The sequence below is a fragment of the Arachis ipaensis genome, chromosome B6, assembly GCF_059453495.1.
Source record: "Arachis ipaensis isolate K30076 ecotype BB chromosome B6, ASM5945349v1, whole genome shotgun sequence".
Lineage (NCBI taxonomy): Eukaryota > Viridiplantae > Streptophyta > Magnoliopsida > Fabales > Fabaceae > Arachis > Arachis ipaensis.
Genome location: NC_142441.1, coordinates 148,330,573 through 148,351,662, shown reverse-complemented (window position 1 = coordinate 148,351,662; position 21,090 = coordinate 148,330,573). Strand labels below are relative to the sequence as shown.

At 31.7% G+C, this 21,090-nt stretch overlaps 3 protein-coding genes across 4 annotated transcripts; 1 reads left to right on the top strand and 2 right to left on the bottom strand.

Annotated features, from left to right (window-relative positions):
- The first annotated feature begins 1,870 nt into the window (after positions 1-1,870).
- On the top strand, positions 1,871-3,936 carry LOC107648544 (putative WRKY transcription factor 59). The gene is made up of 3 exons (XM_016352368.3): positions 1,871-2,210; positions 3,058-3,196; positions 3,658-3,936. Exons 1-3 carry the CDS (start codon positions 1,967-1,969, stop codon positions 3,788-3,790), a joined length of 516 nt encoding a protein of 171 aa, XP_016207854.1. The 5' UTR covers positions 1,871-1,966; the 3' UTR covers positions 3,791-3,936.
- Positions 3,937-5,378: 1,442 nt separating this feature from the next.
- On the bottom strand, positions 5,379-9,573 carry LOC107605474 (protein PLASTID MOVEMENT IMPAIRED 1-RELATED 2). Its single transcript, XM_016307361.3, has 3 exons — positions 9,344-9,573; positions 6,649-9,110; positions 5,379-6,327 (listed from the first exon to the last, which is right to left on the bottom strand). Exons 2-3 carry the CDS (start codon positions 8,994-8,996, stop codon positions 5,397-5,399), a joined length of 3,279 nt encoding a protein of 1,092 aa, XP_016162847.1. The 5' UTR covers positions 8,997-9,110; positions 9,344-9,573; the 3' UTR covers positions 5,379-5,396.
- Positions 9,574-11,699: 2,126 nt separating this feature from the next.
- LOC107605473 (uncharacterized) lies at positions 11,700-19,492 on the bottom strand. 2 transcript variants are annotated; one of them, XM_016307360.3, is made up of 12 exons: positions 19,201-19,492; positions 16,903-17,077; positions 16,676-16,759; positions 16,196-16,437; positions 15,821-16,064; positions 15,000-15,079; positions 14,748-14,832; positions 14,294-14,425; positions 14,109-14,222; positions 13,779-13,826; positions 13,074-13,143; positions 11,700-12,297 (listed from the first exon to the last, which is right to left on the bottom strand). In XM_016307360.3, exons 1-12 carry the CDS (start codon positions 19,356-19,358, stop codon positions 12,206-12,208), a joined length of 1,524 nt encoding a protein of 507 aa, XP_016162846.1. In that variant the 5' UTR covers positions 19,359-19,492; the 3' UTR covers positions 11,700-12,205. The 2 variants fall into 2 exon arrangements, with proteins under 2 accessions (XP_016162846.1, XP_020960893.1); XM_021105234.2 differs by lacking the exon at positions 16,903-17,077 and having other exon boundaries at positions 19,201-19,474.
- Positions 19,493-21,090: the final 1,598 nt, after the last annotated feature.

Sequence of the window (21,090 nt, the reverse complement as noted above, 5' to 3'; positions counted from 1 at the left end):
GTCCCAAACCAAAATACAATAAATTGAATGTGGAAAGAACATATGTTCAAATTTATGTCTCTCAAAAGGTTATCGCTGGTGAGAAAAATATAATTAAACAGCATTTCTATATACTTTTATTTTAATTTTTAAATTTTTATTAAGGCTTTGTTTCTGGACAATATCTTTTACAGATAAAGAATTACGATCTTCTAGATTCCATCAGTGAAGCTTAATGATAAATATAATATTTTTTAAAACAAAAATATTTAAAAAAATAAAAAATCAGTCTAAAATAGTATAAAATTGTTTTATTTTATATATTTATTATTATTAGAATAATTGAATAATAATAAATGTAATATATAAATGTGTAATAAACACATCTATTATTTTATGCATTTTCAATATTTAGTGACCAAAAAGTAGTAAAAGATAAAAAAAATACATCAGTAAATATATATAATTTAAATACCCCTTTAAACAAGCTATATATAACCCACATAAAATTAAAAAAAAAAAAAAATCATTTGATGGAATATAAAATATAATCAACTTTCAATAGAAATTGTTGATTAAATGACCAATAACCTTATTTTTTTTATTTTAAAAAATATTCATTTTAAATAATCTTATTTACCGTATATATTTTCACTGTCTTCTTATTCAGTGTTTTAAATAATCTTATTTACCTTATTTAATATTTTCAATATTAAATAACTGAGAAGCCACAAAATAATTATTTTTGATAAAGTTATTATATTAATTAAATTCTTAAGAATTTATTTACCCAAGAGAGATGAAAAAGGACCAACTTATTTTTGCTATAAACTAGAGCTTTATTTTATTTTATTTTATTTTGCAAATAATACTGTCAAACTCACCCTTAATCCTTAAATTATTAATGGCACACTAAACATATTCTAGAATCTATGTAGCATGAAGTCATGAACCCTCCACTTCTGAATATATATATATATATATATATATATATATATATATATGATGTCATTTTATCTCGTAGCTCATATGCAAGCAATGACTCAAACTTGTGTGGTTCAAAGCAACTTGAAAATTATACAAAACATCAAAACCGTGGACTTGAAATTCCATTTGAGAATAGGTTAATTTTGTCCGATTATTAGACTTGTATTAGTTCAATCTTTTTCGTTCTGTTTTTCCTTTAAAGCACTACTACTATATTATTCTCTCGTATTAAAAATTATTAAAGATATAATTATTTGTATATTTTTTATTAATTTGAATTTTAAAAAAAATAATATTATGACAAAAATAATATCGCTCAAATTGGATAAGATTGCTTAGATATATTCTTACATAATATAAATTTAACACATCATATTAGAAACACACACAATAAAAGTGGGTATTGTCAAATTTATTTAAATATATATTCAACATAAGTTACATGTTTGTTGGTATGGTATTGTAAAACTCAAAATTTAACATTTTTTATCTATTACAATACATTTTTTTTTTAAATTTAAGTTGATAGAAGAAGATATATGATTTATTATATATTTATCGTGTTTCTTATGTAAGCGTATTTTTCCGTTAATTTTAATTAATATATATTATATATATTTTTTATAATTTAGATCAACAGTTAAAACAACTGGAACACCGGTACTCTCAGTGCACTTGAAATGTTTCCTATCTATATTTACAACACTTGAAACTTGATATGACAAGTCTTCTCCAAGTCATCTCATTATTTTTTTCCCAATTCTTTATTATTCATAGCAATCATTTTCAATGGTAATGGTACGTGGCAATCCATAATCCTACTTTAATTTTGCATATTACCTTTCAAACTTCAATATCATTATTAACAATTCAATTCATAGGAAACTCACCATGAAGCCTCCTAGAAGCTATCTATAAAAATATATATACTCTTTATTTGGTGAGCCCATGTATGAAATGAAATGAATTAATCAATTATTATGGTACGAGAATTAATAAGATGTCAGATAATAAGAATCATCAAATTCCTGAAGCAGAGTCACCACCTGAGAGTGATGACTTGAGCAACAATTGGTCTCTTGAATTATCAGATTACTTGGCCATTGATGATGATACTCAATGGCTTGATGATGAGTCATTTGTTTCTCAGCATAATCTTTATCATCAAAACTATGTTTTCCATCATCAACAACCCATTCAAGTTGGAGAAGCTACCTCCAACTTTGAAGGCTCTTCATCAACAAGTAAGTCTATATTGCCTTTAATTTTATTTTATTTTTATGTTGTTTTAATGCAAAATATCATTAGTTACATACAGGATATTTTCAGTTACACCAATCTAATATAATTTACCTATTTTTATACAAGAAATATTAAATTCTGGTAGCATATATTTGATGATCCATAAATACTCTTCTTTTTCAATGAAACCTTCACATATTACAAATGAAACGTGCATTTGTTTGAGTATTCATTATATGACATCAAATCAGTTAGGCAAGTATGTCATGTGGTAACTAATTTTTCGCGAGGGAATGTTAGAGGGCTAGTAGAATTTATTATTTTTGGCCAACAGCTAATGTTTAAAAATGTGGGTTAAAAATACATGATTAGATTATTAAACTAAAGATATTAAGTTGATAGCTAAAAATGATGGTCAAAAACCACTAAATTCTACTTTATCCTCTGACATTTTTTGTCACTCAATGTTCAACTTTAACTTTAACGAGTAATAATTAAATAAAGAACACGTCTCTAAATTAGTGACAATAAATATTTATCGTTGATTTACCACTAATAATTTCTCACTAGATAATCGTAAATTAACAACAAAAAATGTTGATCTTTACAAAATTTTGTTGCTAATCTGCCAAATTCTTGTAACAATGCAAAGAACATTTGCAAATGTGTCTCTTTTCTCAAACCTAGCTAAGAGCTAACCATGCATACTATCATCTTTGGTTCTTCTTACAAAAGCAGTTTCAAAAGTCACATATATAATTACTTCAACTTTTGATGAATTATTTATGTGGACTTAATTAATCATAACCATGATTGGTTATGCATGCATATATGCATGTGTCTTAAAAGACATAAGCAGTGGACAAGAGAAGAAGGAAGCTAGACATAGATATGCATTCAAAACAAAATCAGAGGTTGAAGTGTTGGATGATGGATACAAGTGGAGGAAATATGGAAAGAAGATGGTCAAAAATAGCCCCAATCCAAGGTATATAGTATATATATGTATTCATTTCATTATCATTATTATATATATGGTAAAAACTCAGGTGCAGTCCACTTTACGTGAAGTTGATAGTTGAAAGTCGTTAGATGAAAATTTAGTCAAATCAGTCAAATTATCTAACGGTTCTCAATTATTAACTTCACGTGAAATCGACTTTGAGTTTCCACCTTATATGTATATATACATGGTGTATATCATGAACAAATTTATGTGTAATTGGTCTCTAAGAAAAGATTCACATCATGAGAAAATTAAAAAATATATATATAATTTATTTATACACCTTTATAAAAATTATTGTAAGAAAATAATATAACAAACCTTTTATCAAATTCTATCAAGTGCAATAATAAGTATATATATATAAAGCACCCCTAAACCCTAAATAAAAAAAGTTTAATGAATAGAAATATTTTATATATTTATTATATTTGGTTACACAGGAATTATTATAGGTGTTCAGTGGATGGATGTTCAGTGAAAAAGAGAGTAGAGAGGGATAGGGATGATCCAACGTATGTCATAACAACCTATGAAGGGATCCACATTCACCATCCTTCTTCATCTCGCTACTAGCTTTATATATGTAAACTTATTTATCTTTACTAAGGTCTGTAAATAAAGAATAATATTAGAGGAAATATTTATGCTATTTCTTTTTGTGTTAGTATATAGTATAGGAAGAGTTTCACCGGAAATATTGGTGTTCCAGTTGTTTTAACCGTTGATCTGAATTATAAAAAATATATATAACATATAATAATTAAAATCAACGGTTAAAACAACTGAAACACTGGTATTCCCGGTATACCTGATAACTTTCCTATAGTATATAGCACCATGCATAGTTTTCCACCTAAACAAAGGGTAAGACATACAATCGGCTTCTTTTACTAACAATGTTGGTCTAGCTAGTTAGATTATAAGATTGAATTAATCAATATTTACCAAAAGAAATTAGAAAGTTAACCCTTATCACTCAATTTTTTAAAATTATTTTGTTCTATATATTAAACTTTTAAATTTTAAATTCTAACTTCAAATCATAATTCTGCAAAAAAAAAAATGAGTTAAAATTTTAATTTTTTATACTTATTTATACCGAATTATGGTTAACATTCACTACAAGAAAGCTGACAGATAGTAGCTGTTTGTTTGCGGTGGATGATAAAAAAAAAATAAAAAATAAAACATTTTATGCATGTCCCGCATAATGGTTGTGGCATTCTCATGAAAATATACAAAATAAGAATACAAATATGAAGGGATTGTGAGAAAAAAAAAACACCATTATTGCTTATTAGAGGGCCTAATTAGGCTCAACTAAACAACACACTAATGTGATGAAATAAATACCTTCTTGGTCACCTCATACATTCATACAATATAATTGTCAGTCATAAAGAAATAGAGAAAGTTTATATAATAATTAAAAAAAGAAACAGAACAACATTACGTGTACATAATATTTATAGAATACTATACCAACATAATTTTTTTCATTCATCATAACTCCAAATGATGTGAACTTCACATTCTACTAATAATAAATGCTCTAATTAAATGATACTTGTCAACACAAAATCAAACAAATGAATTTTTTAAAAAGTAAAATATAAAAATTTCCAACAAAGGATTATGCCATCAGAGTCATCAGCTTTAGGAAATGGAATATTTTTGTTTTTTTTTTTTTTACAACTAGACTAATGTACTAATAATTTTTAAATTACACATAATACTCAACCGAAAGAAAAAGTGTTTATCAAAACTTTCAAGAAGGTATTTTGTTATTCAATCAGTTACAACTGTAATCACCTTCAATCCAGTTATAACTGATTATCTATATCTAATAAACTTTGGTGTAACTCATACTCGAGTTCAACCAACTTTTCACTCAAAATATCTTCATGATGCACCAAGTTGAACCCATTTGTATCATGCATCAAGATAATTCAATGGTGTAAACTTTAGCATAATTTTAAACCAGTAACTTCTATTAGATTTACACCATTGAAATTATCTTAATGCCTCATGCACCAAACATAACTTGGTGAATTTATGACATTCTGAGAAAGTTCAATATACCTCAGAGTTTGAACTAATTGATTCGTATAAACTATCTACAAAGAGGAACATTTTTCCCCCCTAAATTGGCTAACATGGCATGTCAGAAAATTATCTGTTAGTTCAATTTGGAAAAGATAATATCAGGGTTCCGAATGTGTACATTTTCAGCACTAGTCCTCTTGTTATCATGAACACAAGAAATGCTCCATAAAATATCCTCATTCAGCAACTTGTTGGTCAACAATGGGAACGATCTAACGATTGCCTTTGACTTCGAAGTTGAATGTTTAGCAGTACTACTACTATCCATGCCGGTGGTGCGCAACCATCGGAATGCAGATTGCCGCTGAGCTCCGGTACCCCATAGTTTCCTTTTCCCGGCCTCATTGGTTGTAACACTGGCAAGATGAATCTCACTGATCTTAAATCTGAACTGGGGTGCTGAGTTTTCTACATCATTTGAATCATTTTGCAGGGCCTCGTTCTCAGCTCCCTCATCCTGTCTTTCAAGAAAAATGCTGAGGGATCGCGACGATTCATCATCGTGTATGTGAACCCTTTCGACTTGAGTTAAAACCAGCATCGGAACGCCAACAGGTTCGTAATTTCGTAGGGGATCCCTAAGCTGGATCATGCAAGCCACTGTTATGTGGTTTCCAAGGAGTCTGTATTTGCTGCCATATATTCTTACCCTGTCCATGGCCTTTTCCAACACTTCATCGTCTAATTCCGAGATTTTCGAATGATGAGCTTTAAGGACCTTTAAAATTTGCTCCAAATCTCCTTCAATAATCCCAGAATCCAATCTCAACCACTGATCCAATGTCACTGACAGACCTATCAATCCATTAACATCAACAATCCCCGTATGCTGCTGGGGACGAATGCTTGATGGTGCCGCCACAGTCGACATGCCAGATTGTATTCTTAACCCTTCTATCAAAAGGGTTTCAATCATACCAATAGCTATAGGAGCTATAGCTTCTAGGGATAAGGAATTGAAGTCTATGCCTTGATTAATTACATAACCATGTGGAAACTCATGCCTGCAATAACATTTAAGAAAAGGAAATCAGAAAATATAAAATAGAAGCTAATAATATTTGAATAAAACTGTTGAGTTTCACATTGTGCAGTGTGTAGGAATATGACCAAATAGCCTTTATAGAAATAGCTTCGGTCATTCTCCCCCTTTGAACTAACTTCTGGGGCAAGAATATTGGTCACCAATTAACCGGTGAATGTCTAGTACTTCAAACTCCATATCAAAATTCCAAGAGAAACAAAACAAACATGAATATAAGATGGTAACTTGAAAATAATAATAATAATAATAATTCAATAAGGCCACTAAAGCACTTCCTAACCTTCTAGGAGATCTCATGTCAGTTGTAGCTTCCCACGCAATTCGCTTAATGGATTTTCCAGTGATATCTTGCAAAGGCATTAATTTGTAGATATGATTATACAGATCCTCAACTCCATCAGATGCCATATGCAGAAGTATCTCCAATACATCATTACCCATTTCTGCAGGTAGAACAAGTGGATTAGAAGCTTGAACGATTAGCTTCCCACCAATTTTCGCATGTCTGAAGAGGGAAGGACTCATGGACTTGAGAAAGCCTCCATCCTTAGTTTCAACAAATGAACCAAGCCCTTCTTCAATTGAAGGTAACGTCGATGATTCTTCATTCGGTAACTCAATTGGACTTCCAAATCCACCGGACCACGTTCCAGGAGAATTTTCAAAGTCCTTTTCATTTAATCCCCATTGTTGCATCAATGAGTCAGTCTCTAGATCTTCAAGCATTTTAGCATTCCTTCTATGTAGTAATAACCGACTCGCCCTTTCATGATCCTCCTCAGCAGATTGAATAGTTAAAGACAATTCAGAAGCCACAGCAAAATCTTCCCTACCCTGTCCAAGTGTATCTATATCTATCCCCAGTTCCTCCTTATTTGCATCGAAATAAAGACTGAAGTTACCTGAAGACAGAGCCTCTTCTACAAACTGGCTTAAAAGCTGTTCTCTAGGAGATTGTGGATCACCATGGCAACCCAAGTCAAACGTGTCACTCTCCGTAGCAAGCATGTTCAAGAAATCATTTGCCACAGATTCAGTGAAATCATCCAAGCTATGCGACTTTTTCAATGTTCTATGTGTTTTATAATCAGACTGGAGACTCAACTGGTGTTGTTCGTGATGTAGAAACTCATTCATTGGCCATAAAGCATCCAAGTTATCTAAAACTACCAACTCCGGTGATGTCTCATGAGCTGTATCCACTGCTTTCATGGAAGTTTGATCGGCACATGTGCTACTGCAGTTAAGTTTGCTGTCATCTGCAATCGCCCCGTTCAAGCAACTATGACATATGTTATCCCTTGAATCACATCTTGTGTTTCTGTCTAAATCTATGTCGTCGTCCTTAATAATCTCATCCACATTAATGATTTCAACCGTAGATACATCAATTGTTTTAGTTCTTTCCTGATCAGGTTTCATGGAATTACCATCCGATGTTTCTACACCCTGTTCAATAATGGAAAACTCAGTGTCATCAGACTCTGTGTCATCACACTCATGTTCAATTGATTCTTCAGGAAACTCCGATTTCAGAGGAATTTTGGTCCTAATTGGTTCCAAATCTTTCGAGTCTATCCAGGCTGGATCATCCAAGTTCTGCTCATCAAGTTTCTGATATAATAAACTGATTGACTTCGAAAGACCTGAGCCAGAATTCAGCAATAATTCATTGCACGATGTTGCATCATCTGAATGAGGGACAACCAATCTATTTTGCAGCTCATGAGTATAGCTCCCAGATTGCCAAGACTTTATGTCCCTGTTGCTATAACCAAAATCCACAGCATTGTCTGCGGTACTAGACCTGCTAGCCTCCAAATTAATAAGGTTGAGAACATTTGGATTGCTACCACCGAATTTCATCAATTCATCATTTAGGACTTGATAACTGAAACTAACATGTAGGCTAGCTCCCATAGCGCTTCCTGCCAATCTAAAACTTGTGGTCCATTTCCCGGAACTATTGTCGCCCCTTAATGCCTCCAAAGTTAGAGGCAAAAGTCTTGTGAGATCTACCTCATGATGCCCTATGTCAACTTCAGGTGCCCCAACAATAGAAACATAAATCATGAAACGCTTAGAATCATACTTCACGGAATGACTAGTCCCACTGCCGCTACCATATACCGAGCACTTATGGGCCAAAGTTTCATCAAACTCAACAGCACCGCCAAAAACCATTGACGAGCGTGTCTGCAAACTGCTGTTTTTCCTTTTCCAATGAACACGCAAACTAATGCCATTGAAATTTGACGGCAACCCTTGAACCGAGTGGACATGGAGATTAAAACAACAATGGAACTTCTGACTACCAATATGGGTCAAAGCTTTCAAGGGCTTCCTCCAATTCCATGCTGAAGACAACTTCTTGTCCTTGACAAACAGATCATCCCTAACATATTCTGGAGCAAATTGAACTTTTGGCTTTGCTACACGAGTTTTCTCAGCAGATTTGGATCGAATATTCGACGAAGAGAACAAGCCCTTAGAAGGGGCCTTGTTCAAGTAAAGGGCTCTGCTTATTTCCTCAATGTCACGCAGTAACCGACCATCTTCACAGTTAGCTTCTCCAACATCACCACCATCAATATCTTGATCCCCACACTCAAACTTTGATTTTATCATCTTATTGGCATTGAAGATTGAACAAATTGGTAAATATAGAAAAACACCCAACAAATTCTATCAACCCATCACACTAGATGTTTCACGGATGAATCAATTTAGGATATTCGTGACCTATAACAAAGTAACAAACCATATAAATTACAATCAGATATAAACACAACCACCATAATCATCATATCATAGCTCCTAGCTAGGATACATCAAAATACACAGCAAGCAAGAATTCTGAGAAAAACCCATTGTTGTTCCGCAAAGAAAGTTACAAACTTTACATGATTTGCAACACTAATCTAAGAGCAATAAAGTAAAATTGAAAGTTGAAGCTTATGAATGAAAGAACTCACTGAAAAATAAGTATTCGGTGGTTGTGGCTAGTGCAGCGTGAATCTGATGGAACGAGGAACACCCGAAAAATTAGCTTTGGTTTTGATGAAACAGGAATTGTGATTTGGAACGAAATGAAGCGGTTTTGTTGACTCCCTGTTATGCTTTTTTTTTTTTTTTATCCTTTGCTTAATGCACTTCCAAAGATGAGGTAGGTGACTTTGGTGAGAAAGAATAAGAAGATGCAGACAAGCATGTTCTTCTTTTTGTCATTATTTTATTTTCCAAAATTGTCAAAATTTTTATTTATTTTATAATTTATACTCTAATACCTATACTACACGTATTCCATAAGTTTATAATTGTCAACATTTTTATTTATTTATTTATTAGGTAAAGTATATTTTTGTCGTGAAATTTGTCAAAAGTTTTTAAAATACCTCTATGTTTTAATTTTTTTCTAAAAATTTTTAATTTGTATCAAATATATTATCCACAGCTAAATTTTCAAAAAAAATTTAAGATTAATCTAACAATAATGTATGAAAATTATATTTGATTTGCTTATATTGAGGGTTATAGTTATGAAATTGTTATTGAATTGGTCTTAATTTTTTTGAAAAATTAGCTGTCAGTGTTATATTTGATACAAATCGAAAACTTTTGGGACAAAATTAAAAGTTAAAACAAAATAAAACTTAGGAATATTTTTGAAACTTTTGTCAAATTTTAGGAACAAAAAGTATACTTTACCCTTATCTATTTTTCTAAAGTTAGGAGTGAGACTCGAACCCACAACCTTTAAGTAAATATGGAAAGACATGTCAACTTTTTTATTTATTTATTTTAGACTTTAATAAGTTTTTAATTTTTATAAAATATTCACTTAAAGCATATTCGTATCAATTTTTAGTACACTACTAAGTATTATATCTTCCTTTTATAATATAAAAAATAATTTTTTATTTTTTTATCAATCACTTAATATTATAAGTAAAAAATATACACATAAAATGTATATAAAAATACATATAATATTTCGATATTTTAATACATATGATATATTTGTGAAATACTGTTATTTAGATTTGAATCAAAACTAATGACAGACAAACTTTTAAATACATTTTTAATTTTTTATACATATGTTCTTTAAAAAGATGATTGGTGTATCATGTATGGGTTTGTTAAGTGCATATAAATGCACATATTTTTGGAGGAGATTTACACACACAAAAAAAAAAAATCATCATACATTTTTTAAATAATTTATTCCACTACACTACATGACCTCTTATTTAACCATACTAAGTTTTAGACCGAATGCAAACAACCTCTAACAAAAATTGCACATAATTAGTTAATTACATGCCCTAAGTCTGCTGAATCACCGTATAAATAAGTAAATAACCAATTGTACAAGAGATATGTAGCACTGTTGAAGAAATGAAAACCAGAGATTTTATTATCCTCTATAGGATATAAAATTCTTACTTTATTACACCTAGTCGTTCATATTTTTTAAATTATATCTTCTCAATCTTTAATTATTTTGTGATTATCAATGCGAACCTCCAGTCCTCCATGGTCTATATAAATAAGAATTTTTCTATAAACACAAATGGATGATAAATTTTTTTTCTCCGAACAATCTGCAACATTTACCTCTAGCACATTCGTTCTAATGGCATTTTGAGAAAGTTAATAACAAACGTCCTTTACGGAGTATAAACCATACTTGAATTCAATCACCTATTCATTCAAATCAAACCATCTTCAAGGACACGAACAAAAGCAATCAAGTGAGAATTTCATTTTATGAACTGAAATTCGACGCCCTGGTCATATTGGTACATATGCATGTACTCTTACACAAGTTGTGAATTGTGATTCTCATATTGTTGATACAAAAAATTGTTTAAAGCTTCCTTTGATCATAGAATCGCACTACTGTAAATCCCTTGAACAACTCACCATGAAGAGCTGCATCTACTCCCAAAATTGAGATTATTGATGAGCTTAATCGACTGATTTATTTGTGAGTCGGAAAAATCTAAGCAAAACACATATATATACATTCAGATTTAGTAAATCCTTTCTTCTCGTTCTTGCTGTTTCTTTTTATATACAACTTTATCATTCCCTTCACACACACACACACACACACACACACAAACACACAAACACACACACACACACACACAAGGAGATCGTTAACATAGGGAATACTAAATAGATCCAATTCAAAAGCAAATGTCCAATCATACGTGACCCCTTTTTTTTTTTTTTTCTTTTTGGGTATGACATTAAATCATAAGTGAGCAAAGATAGTCATGAATCGCCATGTTGAAGAAACTGAAGGTGAACAACATTCACAAATAATCCTCAATCAGAATTTCTTCATAGATAAAAGTGTGCCTCTTTCCCATAAATGTATACAACATAAAACTGAATAATTTCATCAGGATGCATTCTTCTAAGTTCCTCGGTCATTTGTCTATAATTTAACTATTGAAACATAAACTGCCACTAGAGAAGGCATGGCTTAAACATGCCAAATTGCCAACCTGGGCAGCCATGGAGCACTCAGCTTAGAGAATGCTGTTCAACTACTTACTGTACACACCGTTGGAAACTTAACTATAAGAGAATATGATGTTTTTGGCAAAATATTTAAGCCCAAGGGGGTTTACTAGAACCTCAAAGATGGACTTAATATGCATATTGCACAAATTCCTAGTATTGTACCGGCAACGTCTTAGATGCACCAGGATTAAGGTAATCCAGAGGTACAGATTCGAATCATGCACTAAGCTATCTATTATACACCAAATTTGAATCATTGGATTACCTTGATGCATGGTATGCATCGTTGCATTGTCCTATGGTAACATGGGATCACCGGATGATGCAAGCATTTGCAATCCCGTTTCCTCAACTGGCCATTTAGAAGAAATTTCTTGCATGGACTCTCCTGCAAATTTACAATTAATTTTAGCTTACCCAACAAACAAAATGGAAACAGTTGATTAAGATAGAAATACATAGGCACACAGCACATGGTTGTAAAGGGAAAAAGAAATTTACAACGGACCCATTAAGAAATCAGCTATAAGTTTATCTCAACTTACTTTGGTCATCCCAACTACTAGGGACAAACCAAATAACCTTAGCACTTTAGATTCTGTTAGGATCTAATTCTCGGTTTTCACTTTCACCCTCACTGGGTTTCGTAGTCCCAATTTAGAGCTTTTAGACAATTTTCAGAACCCCATCCTATTATGATTCAAGATGACTTGTGTAATTGTTCAATCTTCTATATTACATTCAGTGAGTGTTAGAATAATTCGACCCAGCAAGATCTTGAATGTGGTTCAAAATCTTTACAAAAACTTTCCGGCAAAGAAAAGAGTTTATTTTTGTTAGGCAAATTAAAGGTTAAAAACTTTTAGCCCAAGGATACTACATAACTTTGTTAACTGAAGAATCAAATCATACAAATTTCACATTTCCCATAGCGAAATGTGTAAATAACATATTTTCAAGTTCAACCATGCAACATTCTATAAGAAATAACAAGCTGAACTTTTAGCCCAAGGATACTGCATAACTTTGTTAACTGAAGAATCAAATGAAGGTAGCTTCACAAGCATACAAATTTCACATTTCCCATAGCGAAATGTGTAAATAACAGATTTTCAAGTTCAACCATGCAACATTCTATAAGAAATAACAAGCTGACAGTCATACCTTGACACAGCCCTTTTACAGCGTCGAAGTTCTTGTAAGTGTAACCAACAAAGTTTAGATCTTTGGGCATCTGCATGAATTAAGTGGAGGTGGAATATCAAAATATACAAAATTACTTGTTTAACACAGTTTGATTATTTACAGAATATGATTGAATTGTGGGAGAAAGAAAAACTAAAATGAAAAAGTTATTGAATGGCATATTTAATGGATTACTAAAATAATAAGAGATAAAATTCTGTACCACTGTTAATAGTTCTCCCTATGATTTTTCTAAGCCTACCTCCTCTATCTATAGATGTTCTTACTATCTTCTATCTGATCTACTTTCCTTACTGATGCCTCTTCAAATCTTTTCCACACTGGTCGAAACCACTAAAGAAGGTATTCTACCATACTTTCCACAATGTTGCCACCTTAACTTTCTCTTCATACATCCATCCCAAATTCTATCTTATTTAGTGTATTCACTAATTCATCATAGCATCCTCATCTTTGCAGTATTTAACATATTTTCTTCACTGCCCAACATTCAGGCCTATAAAATATCACACTGGTCTTGTAGCTGTGCAGAGTTTATATTTTTCATATGTAGTATATAATTTTCAAAAACTATTATCACTCGCCACTGCACTGAGCTACTAACTATCATATGTAGTATATTTTTCACATTAGTATACAAAAATCAATACAAAGCAGGTGTACCTTCCGGGAGGTTCCCGATCCAAGCCTTTCGTTTGTTGGTGGATCAACCTAACAATTTAAAGAAGAAGCCTCTGTGAAAATCGGTAGGATTTGGTTAAAAACACATACAAGATAATAAGAGGAACTGCGATTGATATAATGCTCCTAGTTTTAACTTCTTAGTCATATAATCAGACACTTTGCTCATAAAATTGAAGCAACTCCTTTCAACTGATTATAAGGAAAAAGTAGACCATGGACAACATCTAAGAATTGTCACATTAGATGGGATAGATTATGGTTCATAGAAAAGAGGAAACAATGACAATGGCATAGAAAAGTTGTTAATACTTCATCAAATTTCATGAAGTTCTGAGTATCTAGCTCGCCAACAACTTGTGGTTTGAATGCTGCCTCCATTTCATACAGTTTATCCCACTCTACACCATTGAACCAAGGATGAGCCTGGTCAAAATATAATGAATATTAGTAGATGAAGAAGGAAAAATTCGACACAGCAATAGTGAACACCTTACCTTGATTTCATGCGCCCCTCGAGTACCTAACCTATGGTCAACATCACACATCAATCTGCAGATTAGATCCTTAGCTTCTGGAGACAACTGTGCATCTTCTGAAAACCTTAAGAAATTTCTCCAATGAACAATCTGCCAGCAGTTGATTGAATGATAAAATAGAGTTAGTATGAACAATGACTCATAATAGCAAAACTAGAATGGTGAAAAATGAGCAGAAGCCAAAAGAAGCAAAATGATAGTCAAATAAAGTGTAATAAATAAATTGGTTGGATACAAATTAGACTATCGTTTGATGGTTTGATTGTAAGTGCAATTCTTAGGTTTCACAACAAAACAGTATTGTAAAAAATAGGAACACTTAGTGTTAGTTTGGATTGGCTATTTTGAGTGAAAAAAGTACTTTTCTTAAAAAATAAAAAAGTAAAAATTTAAAGACAATTAAGAATGTTACCTTTCTGCAGGTAGTCATAGGGTTTTCCGAGTAAAATGGAGGGTAACCAACTAGCATTTCATACATTATTGCTCCCAGTGACCACCTGTTTGCATGAAATAAATACAACTGAATATGGGTATAGATATATAGAATATAGGAATAAGGTGGACATATTGTAAAAGTTTATCACGCTGGTCTAAGAAGAACAAGCTCAATAATTGTTTTCCGAAAAAAAATAATACAAGGTCAAAAACATTGGTAAGAACTAACCAGTCACATTCCATTCCATATCCTTTCTTCAGAAGTACTTCGGGAGCAATGTAGTCTGGTGTTCCCACTGTAGAAAAGGCCTTGCAAAGATAACAAGAAACATAACAGCCAAAAGGCATTACATACCAGCTATTAGACAAAAAGAAAAAAAGGAAAAAGAAATTATATACAATGCTATCAAAATGCAATATCACCTAGAGAGATGAATACTCTCTGGTAGCAACAGGAAATTTCTTTAGCATTGAATTGGATTTTATTACCACATGACAATTTTAAAGGTGCTAAATCCATGATCAAGTAATATGTTTATACAAAATATATCTTTATAATATTCAGCCCAAGTAACACTAGACTACATTATCATGTGCAGTTCAGTCTTATAAATATAACATAGCATCATGTTAATATGCAGAAAGATGATAGTGCTTTCATAGAATGACAGATTCCCATACCTAAATGAAAAACATCTTATAAAAAGGCATGGGATTCCATTCTACAAAATAGGATTTAATCTTCCTTTCCACAACACACATCCTTAATTTTTTACAAGATGACAAGGACTAATTAAATCTATCCAAACTTCATTTCTCAGACACAAGTAAACAATATTTGCTCTTCATCTTCAGCAAAGCCTTTCTTGTCATGAAGAAATAAATAAGCAAAGCTGAACATTACTCTTGAGATAAGAATGTACATTCATATTACAAGGATCTTAAAACAATATCGATATGTAGTAATTTAAGCTAAATAACATGATTGGCAACATATCTTCTGCCACACTGCAACAATATATCGAACTATCAATAAATTTTATAGCATACCAACTTTCTCCTGTTCATCTGCCAATGCTCAAGCTGCTCACGTGGATTTCTCCAACTGGTATGCTTATCCATGCCAGGAATAGATCCATCAATATCCATTGGCTCTGCTAAATTTCTGTCATCCATGACCTGATTTTCATGCAGTGTATACAAGGTGGTACAGTCAAGAGGCTTACAGAGGCCAAAATCTGAGAGCTTCATGTGACCATTTTTGTCCAAGAGTAGGTTATCAGGTTTTATATCTCTGTAAACATGAAAATCAATAGAACTTCTTAGCACATTAAACCTATCTACATTACCACCCAATAAATCATCATCATCATCAATGAATAAATTAGGTCAACAACATCATAAGCACAGCCAAATTGAACAAACCTGTGAATGTAACCATGCCTATGAATAGACTCTATGGCTAGAACACTTTGTGCAATGTAAAATTTAGCAATATCTTCACTTAAGGTTTCTTCCCTAATTAGAAGAGTCATCATATCACCCCCAGGCAGATACTCCATAATTAAATACAAGTACTCGGCATCTTGAAATGAGTAGTAAAGTTTCACGATGCAATGACTGGCTACTTCAGCCAGCAAGTTCCTCTCAGCTCTAACATGTTCCACCTATAGAAAATGAACGATGTCAAGTAAGAAAAAGGGATACTATGCATTGTGCTACGGATCCAATGACTTGGCAATTATCCTAAACAGAGACCGTAGGACCTGATAATAGACCATGTATAGACTAATAAAAGTTTTCTACAACAACGAATTTAAAAGGACTATCTAGAATAAAAAATCAATACTGTATCCTTTAGATATTAGTAACTGATTTTGTTTAATCAGATAATATATATCTCACCTGGCCTTTCTTGAGCATTTCAGATTTCTTCAGCTTTTTCATGGCATAAATGTTTCCAGACTTTTTTTCCCGACACAGTCTAACCTGTAATTAAATGAGTTACAGAAGATAAGATTAATTATAAGCACACAGTCAGAAAATTAATGCACACACCAAACAATGATTAATTGCATATTTAACAAGAATTGCTTCATGCACAAATACATATGCAAAGAGAAAGTCCGGACCTCTCCATAGGCCCCCCTTCCAATGATTGTTAAGAGCTCAAAATCATCAACACATATCTTGTGCCTTTTCAATCGCATATATTCTGTCTCCTTTCTCTCTAAATCTTTGATGAGGTTGATCCGTTCCTCATTTGGCACATCTGAAGAAGCTAATTTTCTTTCTAAAACCCAACGTCTATAATAAGAAAAAAAAATGTCAGGATCAGAAACACCAAAAGACACACTGAACAAGAGATCTGCATCACATTGGAGACTACCGTAAGGAGGTATATAAACATGGCTACTAACAGGGATCTCATGCAAGAGATGTGTAAATCGCATTATTAGCAATTCCTAATTCCTTTTTTTCTTGTGAAACTCACAAAAGGAAGAAAAAGTGCAAATGTTTTCCCCGATGAGATAAGATCATACTATAATTTCTAGAAGAACAACATGCCAACTATACGGCAAACACACATTATGCCCTGTCTTGGATCATGCTTGTACACAGCCCATTTATTCTTAATCTCTTTTGAGAAATTCAAGAAATATGATGATCTCAATCATTCATTCGTGCCTACTAAAAGCACCTTGTTATAATGAGAAACCATCCAATATGGCAAGAAATTGGAAGATGTGTGTTTTTTCAGTCAGAGACACGTGGGAAACTGAAGAAACATCTTGAATCATTAGCCAAGACCAGAAAGTTCAATCTATTGCATAGATATGCCATTTATGTCTAGTTAGGATATTGAGTTGGCCTATATATGTGTGTATCACTATTTAGAAGCCACACCTTAATAAATTCTAACATCAAGTGCCAATATAGTTGGTTATTGAATAGCACAAAAATAAGAGGTTAAGGACAAAATAAGAAGTATAAAAACTACTAAAATAAAAAAGTTGCAATCTTAGAGAAGTTCAATAGCCTTATTAATCTCCGTAGTCCCTTCAATGCAAAATAATTGTCCAGTTATAATTACAGATATCAGCATATGGATTAAGGAAATGATTGAAAACATCTTAATTTTGATCAATTTAGGGGAGTGTACAAGTTATCCTTATTTTGTTCAATACTTATCATCTCTTTCCCCATACCTTCTCATTCATTTGATAGGATTACTGATGGAAAAAAATTAATTAATATTCTCTAATCTTTCTAAATGGACAATTATTTGGGACCAAATAAACTTTTAAGAAAGGACAATAAATTTGGACAGAACGAGTAAATATTAGCCCATATATTTCTATTGGTCTGAATTTTTCTAGATCATAAATGATTGTACAAATTAGCATTCACCATTGACCTAATAAAATAAAACAAGAAATCCACATATGGATATGTATAACTATAAAAGGAGGAACCGATTATGTAACAAAATTAGATAGTGTTGTTAAGGACTATTGTTGTTGTGTCATTTCCAATGAGATAGAAAACATAACATCCTAGGTGATCAAAGGGGATGATTGTTCATTATCCTATTTCGCTATCTGGTTTGAGCCTAGTTCAATCATCAAAATAGAGATAGCTAGCTAAGGCATTTTGGAAAATCTTAAACAATCAGAAAACAACTTCCAGAATTTCGCCAGAATTATGTGACATTACGTTTTAACCTCTGGAAAGATGAGCGAGTTTCACTCTTTTACCTTATCCAACAACTCTCTTTTGGTTTTCAGCAACAATTCTGGATCCGCAACATTACTCTTCGTTGTTTTTCCCATTTTTGTCTTCAACCCAGATACGTAAAAAAGGCATTATTGCTCATACTCACCATCAAGTCACCGCCATGACTAAGCACTCCTTCTAACAGATGATTTTCCTAGGTTTTGGACTTCAGTACTGTCTTAAGCACATAGTTTGTATACTAAGCGGTATCAGCTAACATTGAATCTCAATGTGTCCTCCTCATCAATGAAGCTAGATTGAGTAGCAAAACTCAAGGATTCATTATTTCATTACACTCAATTGGAGCTTATATTACTTTTAACTCCTAAGTCCAACCTAACAAATCAAATAATTAACCCTAACAGAACATAAACAACAAAGGAATCAGCTGAACTAAGAAAACTATCAGCTACCACGCAACAACAACCGAATAAAGCATCTTGAATTAACACTGCCTTCACCTCAATTAGCAATTTAGGATTGCGCACACAGATTCAACACATGCATTGCATTTTATTTTATTTTATTCAAAATCAGTACTATAGTCCAATTCAACACACCAGAGAGATCACAACGATTGAAACGAATTGATGAGAAAATCAGAAGAGATAGTTGTGTTGGAGGTTAGGTTAGGTTAGGTTAGGATAGGTTACCTTTCCTTGCGGTCTTGAATGTTCTTCATGTGGGTTCTGTAGTGGTTCTCGATGAACTTTTTGGCAGCAGCGACCTTGACCATGGTCAAGCTGGAGCCCACACTCTCTTCTTCTTCTTCGGCTTCTTGTTCTTTTTCATCAAGAAGCCCATCGTCCATGACCTCCAAGAATTGAAGAATGTGAAAGTGAAAGCTTCTTACAGTTTCTCCCTGCCACTCTTATCTAGTATTACTAACTCTGCTCTACTCTCTAGGTTTAATATCTTGCTTTTCATAGCAAATAATCTAATCTTATGTGATACATTAACAAATTATTATTTATAATAATGTTTAAACTAATTACTTAAATAATTAATAATTAATTAATAATTTTCGAATTATAACTAAATATTTTGTCTTTTTAATAAATAGTCAAAAATTAAAAAATATATTTTTTTATTAAGGAGCAATAATATTTACTTCTTTAAAAACACAACAAATTACCAATTTTAAGGTTGTTAAAAGATTCAAACGTATAACAAAATAATTTAGAATGGTACTAGGTGTACTAGTCTTTTGTAATCAAATTTAATTAAATTTGTGCAAAGCCTAGAAAAAAAAAAAGCGTGCATACATTATTTTTTTTTCTTTTGGTATTTTTTACGGCACACAAATTTTTATTAGAGAATATAAAAATTTATTGATATAATACATAAATTTTTAAAATATAACACATAAAATTTTTGTACATAACACAAACTTTTTGATATAGCACAAATATTTTTATGTATAATACACATTTTTATACCTAGCACATAAATCTTTGTACATAACACAAATTTTTGTTTATATTTTATTAGTTAGGTGAGTCAATATTTTAGATATGTAGTTTTTTAATAATTTCTATTCTAGACATCAAAAATTCTATGTTATGCTTATGCAACAAGATTTTTGTGTTATTAACACAAATTTGTGTTATACGTATTTTATTGATTGAGTGTGAATGTTTTGGACATGTGACCCTTAAAAAAATTTTGTATTGTATACTAAAATTTATGTGTTATACACTAAAATTTATGTATTGTGCATCAAAATTTTTGAATATTTATAAGAGAAGAAGAAGACGATGATAATAATGATAAACGAAAAGAAGAAATTAACAACAAATAACATTAACAATAATATCAAAAAGAAAAAGACAGCCGCAGTGATGATGACGAGAATGGTCACAATTAAAGAAGAATCGTAAGAAGAGGAAGAAACAGCCATTAAAGGAGAGAGAAAGTGGCAGAAAATTTTTATTTTTAAATAACTTGATTAAATTTAGTTATGAAAAGACTTAAACACTTAACATTTTTGTATGATTAATTCCATTCCTTAGTTTAATTCCATTTATAAGAGAAGAAGAAGAAGATAAAGACGATGATAATAATGATAAAAGAAAAGAAAAAAATTAACAACAAATAACATTAACAATAATATCAAAAAGAAAAAGACAACCGCAGTGATGATGACGAGAATGGTCACAATTAAAGAAGAATCGTAAGAAGAGGAAGAAACGACCATTAAAAGAGAGAGAAAGTGACAGAAAAATTTTATTTTTAAATAACTTGATTAAATTTAGTTATGAAAAGACTTAAACACTTAACATTTTTGTATGATTAATTCCATTCCTTGGTTTAATTCCATTTATAAGAGAAGAAGAAGAAGATAAAGACGATGATAATAATGATAAGAGAAAAGAAGAAATTAACAACAAATAACATTAACAATAATATCAAAAAGAAAAAGACAGTCGTAGTGATAATGACGAGAATGGTCACGTTAAAGAAGAATCGTAAAAAGAGGAAGAAACGACCATTAAAGGAGAGAGAAAATGACAGAAAAATTTTATTTTTAAATAATTTGATTA